The 15,500-nt window shown below is 31.8% G+C and overlaps 3 protein-coding genes across 16 annotated transcripts in view; 2 read left to right on the top strand and 1 right to left on the bottom strand.

Annotated features, from left to right (window-relative positions):
* The window catches only part of LOC143230715 (retinoic acid receptor RXR-alpha-A-like), a 54,003-nt gene extending 45,652 nt beyond the window's left edge, over nucleotides 1–8,351 (top strand). For 6 of the 11 annotated variants that reach the window (XM_076464749.1, XM_076464746.1, XM_076464745.1 and 3 more), the window contains one exon: nucleotides 461–3,758. In XM_076464749.1, coding sequence (XP_076320864.1) covers nucleotides 461–711 — 251 coding nt within the window. In that variant the 3' untranslated portion in view covers nucleotides 712–3,758. Of the gene's footprint in view, nucleotides 1–460 lie in introns of all 11 variants that reach the window. The other 5 variants (XM_076464753.1, XM_076464754.1, XM_076464756.1 and 2 more) reach the window with 2 other exon arrangements.
* Nucleotides 1–12,391, bottom strand: part of LOC143230716 (zinc finger BED domain-containing protein 5-like) — a 47,224-nt gene extending 34,833 nt beyond the window's left edge. For 2 of the 4 annotated variants that reach the window (XR_013016606.1, XR_013016605.1), the window contains exons 1-3: nucleotides 12,255–12,391; nucleotides 10,210–10,330; nucleotides 2,402–2,617 (exon numbers count right to left, since the gene is read on the bottom strand). The gene's annotated coding sequence lies outside the window, so the exon portion shown is untranslated. Of the gene's footprint in view, nucleotides 1–867; nucleotides 883–2,401; nucleotides 2,618–10,209; nucleotides 10,331–12,254 lie in introns of those variants that run through there. The other 2 variants (XR_013016607.1, XM_076464757.1) reach the window with 2 other exon arrangements.
* The window catches only part of LOC143230714 (uncharacterized), a 40,405-nt gene continuing 37,282 nt past the window's right edge, over nucleotides 12,378–15,500 (top strand). Inside the window, exon 1 of the mRNA XM_076464744.1 lies at nucleotides 12,378–14,852. Within this exon, the coding sequence (XP_076320859.1) occupies nucleotides 12,378–14,852 (2,475 nt within the window). The remainder of the gene's footprint in view (nucleotides 14,853–15,500) is intronic.

Raw genomic sequence — 15,500 nt, 5'->3', positions numbered from 1 at the left:
TTACTGTAGATTTGTGATGTTTTTCAGTTTACCTAAAATACAGAAGCAACAAATCAACTTTTCAAAACACCCTATGATCTTTGCAGTACTTTATTTAGTATTCTACAAAATGTTTGAGTGCAATATACCAAACATTTTTTGTTGTAAGCTGGTAAGGGAATAATAATAACAAGAGTTACAAATGAGTCATTTTAAGTGGATTTTTTTCTTGAAAGTCTAACATGCACGCTTTTATACTTTTGTTTACATGTGTAAAAGCCTCAGCAATCAATAGTCAAGGTTTGAAAGTATTGTTTGAACTGAATATTTACTGTTAAGAAGCTTTTAGCTTGAATGTTTAAACAGAATTTTGTGCAATTCCCACAATCCCCATTATGAACCACTATCATGGTTCTTGATAACTGAAATGTTATAATAAAGGTTTTAATTTCTGTTAAAGATTATTTTTTTTTATTTACAGAAGCCAAAAAGCTAAGATTGGTTCAGCAGGTAGAGGCTCTGAGAGAAAAAGTGTATGCAGCCCTTGAAGAATATTGCAAGCAATCATATGCTGACCAGCAGGGTCGTTTTGCAAAGCTACTGCTTCGACTTCCTGCTCTCAGAAGTATTGGCCTGACTTGTCTTGAACACTTATTTTTCTATAGACTTATTAACGATACACCAATTGATAACTTTCTTCTGTCAATGTTGGAAACCACAAGTGATATCTGATTCTCTATTTGTCTTTAAAAGCTGCTTAGAGAAGTTGTTGTTTCAGTCTCCTTTTATTTTTTGTCACCAGCCATTTGTTTTTCATTTGCATTTTTTTAGAATCATTATGGCTCCATCTGTGATGTTGATAACAATACTCTTGTTGTTTGCAGTTCTGCTCACTCATTTAACCTATTAAAGATGGTTTGTTGTATAATTTATAATGTAATTTACTGGTTAATATATTATACCACACAAAAGAGTGGAATTTCTTATGAAAATATATACTTTTGACAATGTTTTCTAGTATGATGGTAAGGCCTCATAGTATAAAAGAATAAATTGGGGGGGGAGTTATTTTGATAGTTGTTTTATTGGAAAAATGTTATTGCTAGTTAGATTATAGTATTAAAGTGTAAGATTTGTGTACTATTAAAGGTGTTTTATAAGAAATGTATGTTTAGTATTGTACAAATGTAATAAGAGACTGGTGAAAAATAAATGTTAAGTAACAAAGTAAAAATTTTTCCACACAAATGCATATGTATAAGTATTATCCTACAGTGGCTATTTGATAACATTGTTATGGCTTCGTTGAATTAAAAAATAAATGGTTTTATTTTGCAATAATTCTTTTAAAGAAATAATGATTGCATATAATTTGTTTTCCAGAATGGTATGCTTTCAAGTGATAATTTAAGAAAATACAAAAATAAATATTTGAGGGTTTCCAAAAGTATATAGGTTCAGAAAACTAGAATTTGGGGATACAGTTGTCATAAAAGTTTTTGATTGTACAAGTGTATCTTTTAGCTTTAACAGATGTTTGAAAATTAGGTGAATCATCTTCATATGAACATGACTGATATTAAATATGTATTTTTCGTTACAACTTTTAAAAAATTAATACATTTCATATAAAACTTTAAAAATATTAGAGGTTGATTATATTTTATGTCCACTATGTATAGAAATAATTCTATCAGAGAAAAGGGTACTAAATGTTTTAGGGCTAGACAGATGTTTTTTAATATTTCATAGCTTACAGGAACTGCAATATACCATGCAAATAAATTTAATAATATGCCACAAAAAAAACCCAAGACAATGTTTAAAAGTAATTTTCTTGGTACCTTAAAGCCACAGAAGCTAAGCTGAGAACATTATTGTCCTTTGCAAATCACTTGCAGTTTTGAATGTTTTGGGTTAGTGTCTATTAAGTGTAAAGTGCTGAAAAATTGGGGTTGTTAAATAAGTTCTTTACTGTTTAATCACTTCACTAGATTTGCTATTATGTCATTAACCCTTTCAGCACTGAATAACAACTTTTAATGTTTGTCATGGTGCTAAATATATATGTTTGATACTTCAACTAATTACGGTATCAGTACTCAAAGCATGATATCTCGGAAATAACTCAGCAAAAGTCCCTGAAATATTCAGTGATTGTACCCAGTACTATATATGTTAAATTCAATACATAAGAATAACAGGAATGAAGGAAGGTTGCCTGCCGAGCTGAGCCTTCAAATCGACTGAGGTCACCAACCGCGCCAAAAGGGTTAAAAGAATAATTTAATACTGAACATTGTGTTCATATCTTTTGTAGCTTATTTCAAAGTTCTTAACAAGACAATTATAAGTAGGGTATACTTACATTAGTACCTATTCCTTTAATGAAATATTATATACATAAAAATATGAGACTTACCTAAGCAGCCAAAGTTTGACAATCTTTTATTTGTTTCTTTTGTGGAACGAAAGGAATATTTATGTTTTCTTATAACAAAGCCACATCGGGCTATCTGTTGAGTCCACTGAGAGGAACTGAACCCCCGAATTTAGCGTTGTAAGTCCATAGACTTACCGTTGTACTAGCGGGGGACAGGAACAAAAGGAAACAGAAGGTTAAGGAGCAGATATTGTCCTGTAAAAGTAATACCTTCTTAGGAAAGAGTAATATTTTTATGTGTGTGTACACATACATATGTTGTAAAATGACTCACACAAAATATTAAGATATAATTCAGCCATGGGATGTGCTCATTTGTTTACAAACAGAAACAGTAAATAGCTTTGAAAATATTTAGACTATTGCTGTACAAGTTTTGTGTGTTTGTAGTTATGATCTCACTTGCAACCTAAGCTTGCTAATAATTTGTTGCTATATGTTTCAAGGTATTTTTAAATTTTGGGTACAATAGTACCAAAAGTTCCTGATTTTCGTAACTTCAAATTTTGATTATTTTAAGTTTACTAGATGAGATTAATTTTATTAATATTTGATGTATTGCTAATTATTTTTTTTTTGAATAACGACATTATCAGTTGCAATTTAATGTGAAGTCTTCAGACACATTGCTATAGTTTTCATTAACTTTATGTGCTACAGTGAATTGTTTTCAAACAGCAATTAGCTGTCTTTAGTCTGGCAGATCCCTTAATAATGTCCATGGAAAGGTTGATTAATTATGGGATGTTGCAACATACATCCCACTCTTGATGACAAGAAACCCACTCAAAATAAAAATGAATTTCAGAACGAATGATATGGTTAACACTTTTATTGAAAAGGAGAGAACAATATTTTGACCTTCCCAGGTCATTTTCAGGTAAAGAAAGACAGAGTTTGCAAGTGACTGTCACTAGACACATGTCTTAGGGTTGAAAGTACAAATGGGTACAGGATTATAGGGAGAGTTGCAGTTGCATGTTAGGTTATTAATTAGTACAGGCATAAAGGTTTTCTTTTATATTGGTTTAAATTTGGCTTTAGTTGCTGTATAAAGAGGGCTTCTTTGATTTTGAGTTTGTTTCCCTACTTAGTATCTGGGTTTTTTCTATGGTTATGTTGTGTTTATTTGATTTGCAGTGTTCAAAAACGTGTGAAGGTGATTTTTGTGTTCTTTGAATTTAGCTTCCATTTTTCTGCTTCTTTCTCCAATATAGAAGTTGTGGCAGTTGCATTGTATTTTATAAATTATGTAGGTGCTGTGTTTGTCAATGTAGTCTTTACATAGTGTGGACTTTAGTTTTGTATCTGGTTTATGAATAAATTTGGTGTTTGCTGAAATGTTGTTTTAAGTTTTTTCAGAATGTTGGTTATTTTTTTGCTGATGTCGGGAACATATGATATGATATGTAGCAGTATAAGGTTTAGTAGTTTGTTGTATCTTTAGATTTCTTGTTGGTCTAGATGTGTGTGTATAATTTTTTCATGATTTTGAGAAAATTTGTTGATGTTGATGAAGTGTCATTTGTTGATTTCACTGTTAATTTTATCAGGTGAACATAGTTTTGTGGCAATGTTTATTTCGTTTCTTAATATGTTGAGTTTTTGTTTTGTTTTGTGTGCTGAGCCACAGGGAATGTATCATCCAGTATGGGTGATTTTTCTGTGGATTTCTGTTTTGAATTAGTTCTAGTGATCTTGAGGTTAAGAAATGCTATTTGGTTAATGTAAAAAAATTAAGTGTGTTCTGTAGATGTGAATCCAGCAATTGTATCATCATACCTGTACCAGTACAGTGGTGGGTATATAGTTGAATTGATTGCTTGAGATTCAATCTATGTCATAAAAATGTTGACTAGAACTGATGACATGGGATTCCCCATACTTAGGCCATTTATTTGTAAATAGTTTTGGTTTTTGAACATACAGTTAGTTTTGGTGGTCGTGAATTCTATAAGGGTTGCTGGGAATGAGTATCAATGGGTTTGGATCTTGGATATAAAGTTCTAGGGCTATCTTGCAGGCTTCAGTTGTTGGGACTTCTGTGAAGAGAGAGACTGCATCAAAACTTTGCCATCAAAGCTTTATGATTTAGTTGATTAAGAATATAATTAAAGTTAAAGTCTTTGAAAAAGGAGCCAGCTGATGTTACATATTTCGAAAATGCCTACGTTATATTTTACTGAGGTCAAATGATTCATAGGTTGACATTATGGGTCGTATTGAATAATCGGATTTTTGAGTGCTGTATAGTTGTGGTGTGCGTGAGTTGGTCTTTTGTAGGTGAAAATAAATGTTTCCTGAGATTACGTTGGTTTTTTCATTTGTAGTATTTTGTTCAATTGGTTTCTGTGTTTTTTTGTTGGATTTGTGTTTAGTAGTTTAAATTTGTTTGTATCTGTAAGTCATTCATTTTTTTAATGTATTCATTATAACTATAGCATTGCATTTATCTGCTTTAGAATTTTGATGTTATCTTGTTTAAAGTTGTTTATAGAATTAATATCTTTTTGTGTGAGGTTGTTTTTTAGATTTCATTTCTGTGAAATTATGTTGACAGTTTTGTGTAAAACTTCTTTGAAAAGGTTGTTTAAGATACTGTTTTGAGGTGTTTGGGGGAAATAGATATTTTCAGTTATACCTGGAAAGATAGGTTGTTGGTCGTCAGTGGAATTGTTGTTGAAGTTATCTTGTTTCTGGTGGTTGTTTTCCGTTATTTTGTTGGTGTTTTTGATTTGTGTAGAGTGGATCACCAGTCTTCTAGTTAGGTCTTCCAGATAGGGTTTCATTTCGACAAATGGAATATTTCTATGTGTTACTGTAAAGTTGAGTCCTTTGTTGAGTAGATGTAGTTCTTCTTTGCTTAATTGTCAGTTGGATCTGTTAATTATGAAGTTTTTGGCAGTTCATCGTGTTGGTGTCTTCTTTGTTGTTAGCACCTTAGTTTATCTAGTTTATTGTTGTGGCAGACCTTTTCTTGTCGTTCTTACTATCAAGTGGATTGATGTTGCATGTTATGAGTCCATAAATGTCAGTTTGAATACAGCAAGCCAGTTGATAGTCTGGATTCATCTTTGTTTCTATAGGTCATTTAGTTCCGACAACGGTCACTTGCAAATTCTCTCTTTCTTAACCTGAAGATGACCTAGGAAGGTCGAAACGTTGTTCTCTCTTTATCAATAAAAGTGTTAATACCCATACCAGCCGTTCTGAGATACATACATCCCATTGTGATCTGCTTAGATAAAAGAATTTCAGAAAGTCCATAATTTTTTTTTATATGATTGTTTTTGATTTATTAAAGTTAATTGAAAGTAGAACTGCTAAAGGAAGTACACTAAAACTACAACTATGGTGCTGCAGATTTGTATCTCTGTTTCTCTCGGTGAAAAATTAGTAATTGTTATTCTAAGTATTAAATATTTTATTGTTAAACTTCATACATTTTTTCATAATCAGAAGTTTGGTAATTGAAAATTTTAGAAAAGCTCAATTATATGAATAGAACAAGCAGAGAAATGTTATATTTCATCTGTTTTATATTACAAATTCCACTGCACATGTGTCTTTCAGTCTTTGAAGATTTCATAGAAAGAAAAAAATAAAGAAGAGTTAAACATGACACTTTCAATAAGGCCCCCAATTAATTCACTATATTACAAGATAGTTTTAAAACAAATCAGACTTGTGTATCTTTATCAAATAAGTTATATTATATCCTGATACTAGTTGTTTCAAGTTTTTTTCCTTATGCCAGTTTACACAGAACTGTATTATTCTATAAACTTCAAATTATTATCCACTTCACCAGGTACATGACATTTTCCAGTATTCATATCCATCTTCAATTTACCAGGCAAGTGACCTTTCCCAGTATCCATGTTTGTCTACACTTTACCAGGCAACTGACATCTCCCAGTATCCTTATCTGGTTCTACTTTACCACAGTGACATTTTCCAGTATCCATGTTTGTCCCCACTTTACCAGGCAACTAGCACCTCCCAGTTTGTTTCTACTTTACCAGGAGAATGACACCTCTCAGTATCCATATTTAGCATTAACTTTACTAAGCAAGTCCACCCTTTAGACATGTGTATTTCCACCCAGTAGCAAAAATGTTTTATTAGCATATTTCTATTAAAGTCATAATATTTCTTGCCTATGTTTTTCTTTAGCTTTAACTCATTTATCCTCTTAATTGCTGTAAACTGTTATTTTTCTGTTTCTTTACGGACGTTTTTGATTTGTTTTATTATACTTGTGGCTGAGCATTAAGTGTGGGGTTTTATATTATTAAGATAGCTTATTATGTAGCTCAATTTTGTGCTTAACAAGAAACAAACTATCTCCAGGTTATTTTTATTTTAGATATTTTGTGTTATAGCTAGTGATTTCATTTGTCATTTCTCTTAGAGCAGTGGTTCTGAGTCACAAGTCCTCCTTAAAAAAATTCCATTACGATCAAAAATGAGTGGCAGAAAAATTATAGATCATAATTGTGGTCTGTCAAGGTAAAAACATTCACATGGTCCACAAGCAAGACAGTTTGAGTATAACTCTTTAGAGGTCTTGAGGGATATTGTTACCTTTCTCTTTTGGGTTTCCCCAAACTAATGTAATTATATAATGACTAGTAGGTAATATGGAAATACCCTAAATTCATGTTATTATCAAAGAGCTATTTAAAACTTCCTCTTTTCTCTCTCTGATACAGCATTTTATTTTTACAAAGAATAAATAACTGGTTAGTTGATAAACAAAATCTTCAAACAAATACATTCTTCTCAGTTGATCAATGTTATAGTGCATTTTAGCATATTCTTGCTCTGACTGTTTCCTTAAACATTCAGTGTCGAGTATTTATATGATATTGCTTTTTTCTTATAGTCTAGCTGTACATAACTCAAGTTTAGAACTTTTGTAGAAGACTGAACATTCTAATGACATGTCACAAAATTTCTGTTTCAAATTGCTTTAATGTGCATTTAAAAAAAAAAAAAAACAGTGTTTAAATCTGCCTGAACTTGAATCCTTTGCTATGAGTGCATCATAAGAGTAGCAGTAAAATAAAACTACTTGATCAGAATAACCCAAGAGTTTGTGAGATGTTGTTGATTAGCCACCTTCTCTCTAATCTATTGAATAAAAAATCGGGATAGCTCTTGCAGGTAACCCTTATTGCTTTGAATGATTTTTGTAGCAAACAACAGATATTGTAGTATTTTAAAGGGTTTAATTTATTCTTCCTTTATATCAGTATCAGTATTTCTGCTTCTAGTTTCTATATTTTGATATTAAGAAGTCATCACTTTTAGCAAATATATTATTATAATATTAAATAAGAAATCAAAAGAATATTTGAAAAACAAGCACTGAAATCATGAGATTAGGGTTTTGAATTTTGGATACTTTAAAACAAGTTTCATTGAAGTAACGACTATAAAAATACAGAATTTTAAACTTCTATCCTAATTATGCAAGTCTTTATTTTAAGGACAAATATTTACAAAAATAAAAATATAAGCAAAAAAAAACTTATTGAATTCATTCCTAGTTATCTTAGATGTATACAAAATAAAAAGTTAGAAATTGTTTTTAGAAATAACAGTTTGTATTATTCAAGCCATAAAATTTGAAAATTGATATAGCTAAACAGACCAAGCTGAAAAATATTTGCCTATTGTTGCAATAAACCATAACTGTATTGTGCTATAAAATAAAACATATTTTACATAAAGTGTATAGGTAGAGTATAAATTTAGTCAAAAAAATTATTATCGTTGTAACCAGATCAATTGTATTAATAATTATTTTCAAGTATTTTCTATTCTGAATCACATTGCACATTTATCATATTGTATAATGCTTTTAATCTCAATAAAAAGAATGATTACACTATAATATTCTGTGGCAATCTATCCAAACAAACATTTAGTAGTTTTGTTAAAAAGCTAATCAAGATAATACATACTTCTGTATAAACAAGTATTTTCCTTAATGAGCTGCTCGTAAAAACTTTTCTTAACAAAGACAACTTAAACTTAAGCATTCTGAGTGATAACTAACATATGCTGTGCAATACTAATTTTAAGGCTCCACCATAATTTATTTAAGTTTTTATTTAATCATATATAATGGTCTAATATATTTTTTTAAATACACCATTATTCACACTTTAAGTTATTCTATATCAATAAATATGGGTTGTGGTTTTAACAACTTTTTTTTGTCCTTTGGAGTTTCAATGTCACAATATCAATAACTGTGTCAAATACATCAATCCCTTTTTCTTCTGTAACAGTTAAATACAATAAAAAGGTTCGTATACACTTTTATAAAAGTTCTGTAAAGATTCAAGTTATCTTGAGATTTTTTACAAAAGAAAATGATGCTTTTAGTTTTTTTGGTTGTTTTTTTCATTTTATTGGAATTACTTCAATTTTTAAGTGAAGCAGATTAAACTAAAGGAAATAAACTGAGTGTGATGATCTTTCAAAGATTAGTGGCTGCTACCATCTGTTGGGTGATTTATAATGGAATACAAAGATATACTTGTTATTAGGACAAAAGAAGTTTGTTTCACTGATTTCTATCTGTAAAATGTTTTGTAGCAATTTTAAAGTAAAAGATGAAGAAAATCATTAACATGATGATCCTTTATAAAGCTTTGTGGTGTTACCAAAACTTCAAAATTATTAAATTTGTCAAAGGTAAGCTGACTATGCTGACCAAAATAAAAATTGTTTTACAAATATATGACATACACTTGAGTAAGAACTCCACTAATGGGCAAAACTATATCTTGCTTGCATTTCATTGGGCATGCAGTCATTAGATAACAAAAGTTTTCATCATTATCTATACATAATTTGTTTTTATTTGCTTTTGCAGATATGTGCAGTTTTAAGATGATGTAACCTGCAGTTAAGAGGAATTATTTCTGATATTTATTAAAAACTGCATTATAAACATTCCTGTTTTTAAGCTTTCTTCTGTTCATTGCACCTTTTACTTGTATAGGAAATTTAAAGTTACCATGATAAATATATACATTTTAAAAACAAAATTATGAACTTTTATTACTACATTTTATATCTGCAGTTCTTTATACTGTTATATTTCTGGGCAAGGCTGTTTTTTTTAAACAAACCATTGTAGAGTAATGTCATAATACATTTAAAATATTTCTGATAAAAACACTTGCTAACAAACCTTAAACACATGTATGTTAAATAAAGCATTTAACTGTTATGGTTAACATGAAATTAATTATAGTCTTTGTAACTATCTCATCAAAATAAATTGAAAAGTTTCTCTTTGCTTTCGAGAGCATTGAATTTGCTTCATACCCAGTTTAGAAACAAAAACATTGAAAACTATTTGTGCAAACTGTGACAAAGTTAGTAGTTGTATATGAAATTTAGGTACAATAAATCTGTATATACAATACTTAAAAGTAGTTTAGATCTTAATAATAACCTATGCATTAAAAACATCAACTCATGTATTTTTTTATTGAAATAACATAATTTTGGAAAAATGTTTGAACTATTGTTAGTATACCATTTTTCTATTAAATTATACAAATTCTCCTCTTTTCATCCTATAAAAATGTCATAATGTTGACAAATTATATAAACAAATTATCAAAGCTCAGCAGTACTACTTGAACACACAAGTAAATAAAAGTTAAGTTGTACACTGAGAAAGGAATTAACATATTCTTTTTAAAAAGAAACTAAATTGTAAAACCATATATAAATAGGTTGAAAAAATACTTGCTCACATAGTCTTTGAGAGAACGTTCCCATGACTCCACAATTTACACCATTAGCTGATTCACTACAAATCGAGGCTCGGTAAATGTGGTGTTCACAACGTAAGGTATTGTATTGTGTGACTTTGCACTTTAAAAAACGAAATAAAATGGTGAATAAAAAATTTAAATAATATAATTATGACATATTTTTATAGTATAATAACTTGAATATAAAATGATAAACCACGGCAGTAGCATTTTCTCCTTTCTTTACATTCTGTGGGTGAAAACTACATTTGTCAAAAATTAAACTTTTTAAATATATATACACACACACATGTAGGGCGGGTTTGTCTTGTGGAGGTCAAATCCTAGTATTCTATTACTGTAGGCCTGAGATTGGCGGTGCAAGTTGTTCAGTAGCTATCTACCTCTTTGTGTAGTATTGCAAGGAAATTCAGAAACAAACAAAACAAAATTTATACATGTATGTATGGGAGTCTCACTTGAAGTTTATCTCTCTATTATTTGTCCATTTTCTTCATAATTATTGAATTATTACAGGATTACCTTTTCACAGATGAAAATAATCAAGTTGAAATTTTGAAAAATGCACGGATTTATATACATTGATCCCCTTGCATTACAATAATTATATCACCAAAATTTGATCATTTCAAACTTTACACAATCACGACCATTAACCTGTATCTGAGAACTAATGCTCAAATGTACTTAAATTTGTTTGACATTATAATAATTAAAATTTTAAATCGTTCTATGGTCAAAAGATGGCAATACAAAGCTTACATGACGTCATACCAGAAAGTTTATACTCTCAAAACAGTCATTATTTTCAATTTCAATTATGACCTTAACCTTTCTTGTGTTAATTTTATTCTTATATTATGGTAAAATACGAATGCAAAGAATTAGAACGAAAAATTTAATACTTATATTAAACTTGACTCGTTATTGATTAGTTTGTTCTCATTCTACCCACTATATACGGTATTCTTTATACCAGCGTAATTGACTAAGTTGTCGTTTCAGGCTACACTGCCATGCAACTACTACCCTAATTTTCGGGGCGGGAAACGAACAGGTTGGTAAAATATTTTTTTTAGGTGCTACGGTAAATATTTTAACTTCTAGCTACTCATTTATTTAAAGATTACACTAATGTTGATATTTTGGGATAGATAAAATTGTTAGGAGTGAAAATCAAAGAAAATATACTATCTGTAAGTCTGGTGCTAGTACTAATAGTAGTACTCGATAGTGTAGTATAACTGACGTTGGTAATAGTAGTAGTAGTAGTTTATGAGTATGAAACGCTGGAAACAATAATAGTACTGGATATTTTGTTAATAGAACTAAGTTCGTAATTTATAGCCACATTTCATCAGTTGGCTTGTTTAGTATTAATACGTCTAATGACAATAATAATAATACTGTGATAGTCAATAAGCTTAGGGTTTACAAAATGATAAGTTTTCATTTTTATATTAATCAAGGTCATTAGATGTGTCACGAAATATACAATAATGAACGTACCTTTAAACAGCAAAGTAGAATAATTTGTATAAATGAACATAAAATATAACGTGTAACATTAAAGTTGAAATTAATGATACTTGTTACCTACAGCTTAAGTTACAGTAATATGAACACGTGCCACCCTCCTTTCCCGTTTGGTTTACATAAGCTATATTATCAAATATGTTAGATTGACTTTTACCTCCACTTTCTAAGAAACTTGCACAGCCTTGACATGATATACCTTACAAAACTAAACTTCCAGAATAAAATACGTAATTAACAAAGTGTTAGGTTAAGCACTGTTACGTTTGTGGACTTGTTTTATGAAGTGTATGGTTAAAACAATAATTTATACACAGTGTTTAACTCAAAATTATGAAGTTGTGTTTCAGTTCTGATTGATGCTTTACCAACTTTCTGAATGCCAAATTCTTTTATATTTTAACAGAAAAATAGTTTTTAACTTGCAGATAAGTGCATAAAACCGTATATACATACATATATTTTTACAAAATATGGATCTGACTTACCTTTAATTTGTTGCTTTAACTTCTTATAACAAAATCTTAATTTTGTAGAAGAGAGAACAACATTGATTATTGACACTTTTTGTAGGCTGAGCTAGGAAGGAAGGAGATAAAAGTGTTATCGCTATGCCAGGAGGCCATTTCCAGGGTGGGTCTTATTCACCAACCATGTACACTTCTGATGGTGAACGGAACTCAACAGAAGATAGTGATAAGCCCGAATGGCTAAAAGAATTGATGATGAAGAAAGGGACTGCGGGTCGGGCTAGTTCTTCTCTTGTTATGCTAGTAGACAGAAACCGTGCAGCCTCGAGTGGTGAACCGTTGAAACAGTCCACGCAAGAGTCAAAGTGTGAGGGGACCAAAGCTGTCTCACAGGTTATTCACCCCTATAAAGCCGAAACGAGCAATGTGAACACCCCGGGTGGCTTATACACACGTCCTGACGAGTTTACCGCGTCACGCGCGCTCACATTCCATAGAGTAGGCTTACAGGCTAGAGGAGGGGGCAGTGTGCCAGGCACAGAGGAAAGCGTCCAAACGAAAGTTGCAATGATATCTGGTGTACCAGTTAGCGCCAGTAGTTCAGGGTTGTTTCCTTTGAAGAGAGGACCCCAGTTAGATTTTCTGCAGTATAGCTCGAGTGTTGGGCATGGCCATACTTCAACAAGTGATTCTAGAGTATCGTTAGCTACGAAAAAGCCAGCTGACAAAATGGGCGAAGATTATACGCCTAATTTGAACGAGCAAAGTGAAGTGAATGGATACGGGTCCACTTTTGAACGATCTAAAATGAACAGCCCTACTTCTTCGTCCACCTTTAGCGACCTCAGCCATTATCAGCCGTCATCTTCTGATGAGAGTGAGAGGGAGTTGGAATATGGTCCTGGGATTGTGAATAAGCTTAAATCCAAGTTTATTAGTATTTCTCTAAGAGAGAAACGTTTCAAAATTGAAGGGGTTTTGAGGCGCTATTCTAGTATGGAAGACCTTCTCGATAAGAACACCAGTATGTTCCAGACCACTGGATTGTCAGTCCTAGATCGGCCATTTGTCGCGGGAAATAGAGCGAATGGCAACTCAAATTTAAATTACAGTAATTTGAAAAAAGTTAAAAGTATGGAGACATTGTTACTAGAATCAGATCACTCTCGTAAGTGTAGTTTGTTTCCTATAACTCCTCAGCCAGCTCTCAGGGTAACAAACCAAGTGACTGTCAAGTTTCCTGGATCTGGCCATTCTCCTCGCTCCATGCTGGTCAACGAAGATCTTGTGATAATCGAAAACAAAGCCAATACGCAAGGACACAATGCATCAAGTATGGAAAAAGTGTTTAAACGTAGAGACCTTAATCGACAAACATCAACCCCTAGCATTACCGATGAGGAGCTTCCTAAACCAGATACTGTGCGCAATTATAAGCGTTTATTTGAACCATTAGATAAAAAATCTAAAACTCAGAGTAATGCCAGAAGAAAACCTCCTGTAGTGAGAGCCATTACCACATCTGCAAGTAGTAAGTGTGTTAGTACTATAACCAGCTGTCGTCCCCAGGAAACTGCAATCGTTCAACCTATTAGCAAACAACAGGACAATGGAGAAAAAGACTTAAGTCAGAATGATGCAGTAGAATCTAGTTGCAAGAGTAAATATAAATATGCCAAACATAGTGCCAAAGAACCACTTACAAACGGGAATCAATCTCCAACGCATTTTGAAACTGAGGTGACTAAAGAAAGAACTTATTTGATGATGAATGATGGTCACGAAGAAAACGATGTTGTAATGAGTAGTACAAAAGACACTTTAGATCGAATTTGTTCAGCAGATTTAAACATGACCTTTGGAGGTGTAAAATCTCCAAGAGAAAGTAGTGCTGAAAAAGGGAGTGATCCTACAGTCATAGCTAATTCAAGCTGTGCTTTCACGTCTGACGTTTCATCGAAGGTCACTCCTCCTCTGCAACGAAAGCTAGACGAAAAACCAGTGGCTAACATTAAACCTATTCCGAAGTCAAGCCAGAGTGCTTCAGTTCATAGTTCTAAAGAAAATTGGTCTACTTCTCATGCTATTATTACGAAAGGCGCCGAAGTGGAGATGGTTCCCGTGGAGGTAAAGGACGATGAGTTGGAGGGTGTATCCACCAGTAAAAATGTTGATGTAAACCGTACAGACTTCATATTAGCTGCAAAAGAGATATCACCTCTTACCGATTCCGAAGTTGGCGACATTCTTAAACCGACTGCATTAATAGGAAGCAAAAAACCTACATGGCAGAAACCACCTCCATCAACCTCATCCGTTGTGTTCGACTTTAGAGGAAAGAGTGTTAAGGCTAACGTTGCATTGACACCTGCACCTTTTGGATGTAAACCGATAAAAATTGCCAGGAAAGTCCGCGTGGACGGCAAGGAAAGTAAAAACGGTCTTGTAAATGGTATGATGGTAGACGAAACCGACGGAAATGATTTAGATGATGAAAACTTGGAATTTGAGGATCCAGGGTTAAGTGTCGATTTGCCTCATCCTTCTGGAATATATTTCGAAGGAGAAAATGTTATAATCGGGAAAGGGTCTCTTTTAACTACCAGGAATAAAAATGTAAGTTTTTGTTTAGTGTTTCAGAATTCTCAAGTCAAATTGTAGTGTTGGTAGCTTTTACTAGTGTGGGTCATAATGAATCATTACATATTGACAAACATGTGGAAGAAAGTTGTGTACATGATAAAAAACGATTACTTCTTAGTAAGAAATGTAATTTAATTAACCTTCCTAAGGTTTAGCAGTCAGGATAGTTTTTTTTTCAGTTGTAATTTGATAGTGTTGACTACAATCTACTTGCATACCATTATGTTATAAGTAACGTGATCTTGTTTTTAACAGTTTTTGACCTACATATGCAGATTAATATGCTGTAAACTGACACTGTAAAAAAAACTACTCTTTGTTTATGTCAGGTTATTTTGCGATGCTTGTGAAGTGTTTGTTATGAAACAGTAACTTAACTGTGTATTATATGCACACTTAAATACAAACTCCATATGACATGAATAAATCGTTTTGTCAGATAGCAGTATATTTATTTTTTCTGTAATGTTTAAAAGGTAAATAACTTGTATATTGCTGCTGGAAATATTTGTATAGTGGAGATATTGGAAACAAAATTGTAATCCTATGTATGGTAGAAACTACGTGTTGTTGCTATTTTTAAACATTGAGATTGAAACCTATACGTGTAATAGAAGCTGT

This window comes from Tachypleus tridentatus, chromosome 10 (genome assembly GCF_004210375.1).
Source record: "Tachypleus tridentatus isolate NWPU-2018 chromosome 10, ASM421037v1, whole genome shotgun sequence".
NCBI lineage: Eukaryota > Metazoa > Arthropoda > Merostomata > Xiphosura > Limulidae > Tachypleus > Tachypleus tridentatus.
Note: the sequence above shows the minus strand (reverse complement) of the source record. Positions and strands in the feature narration are given on the sequence as shown.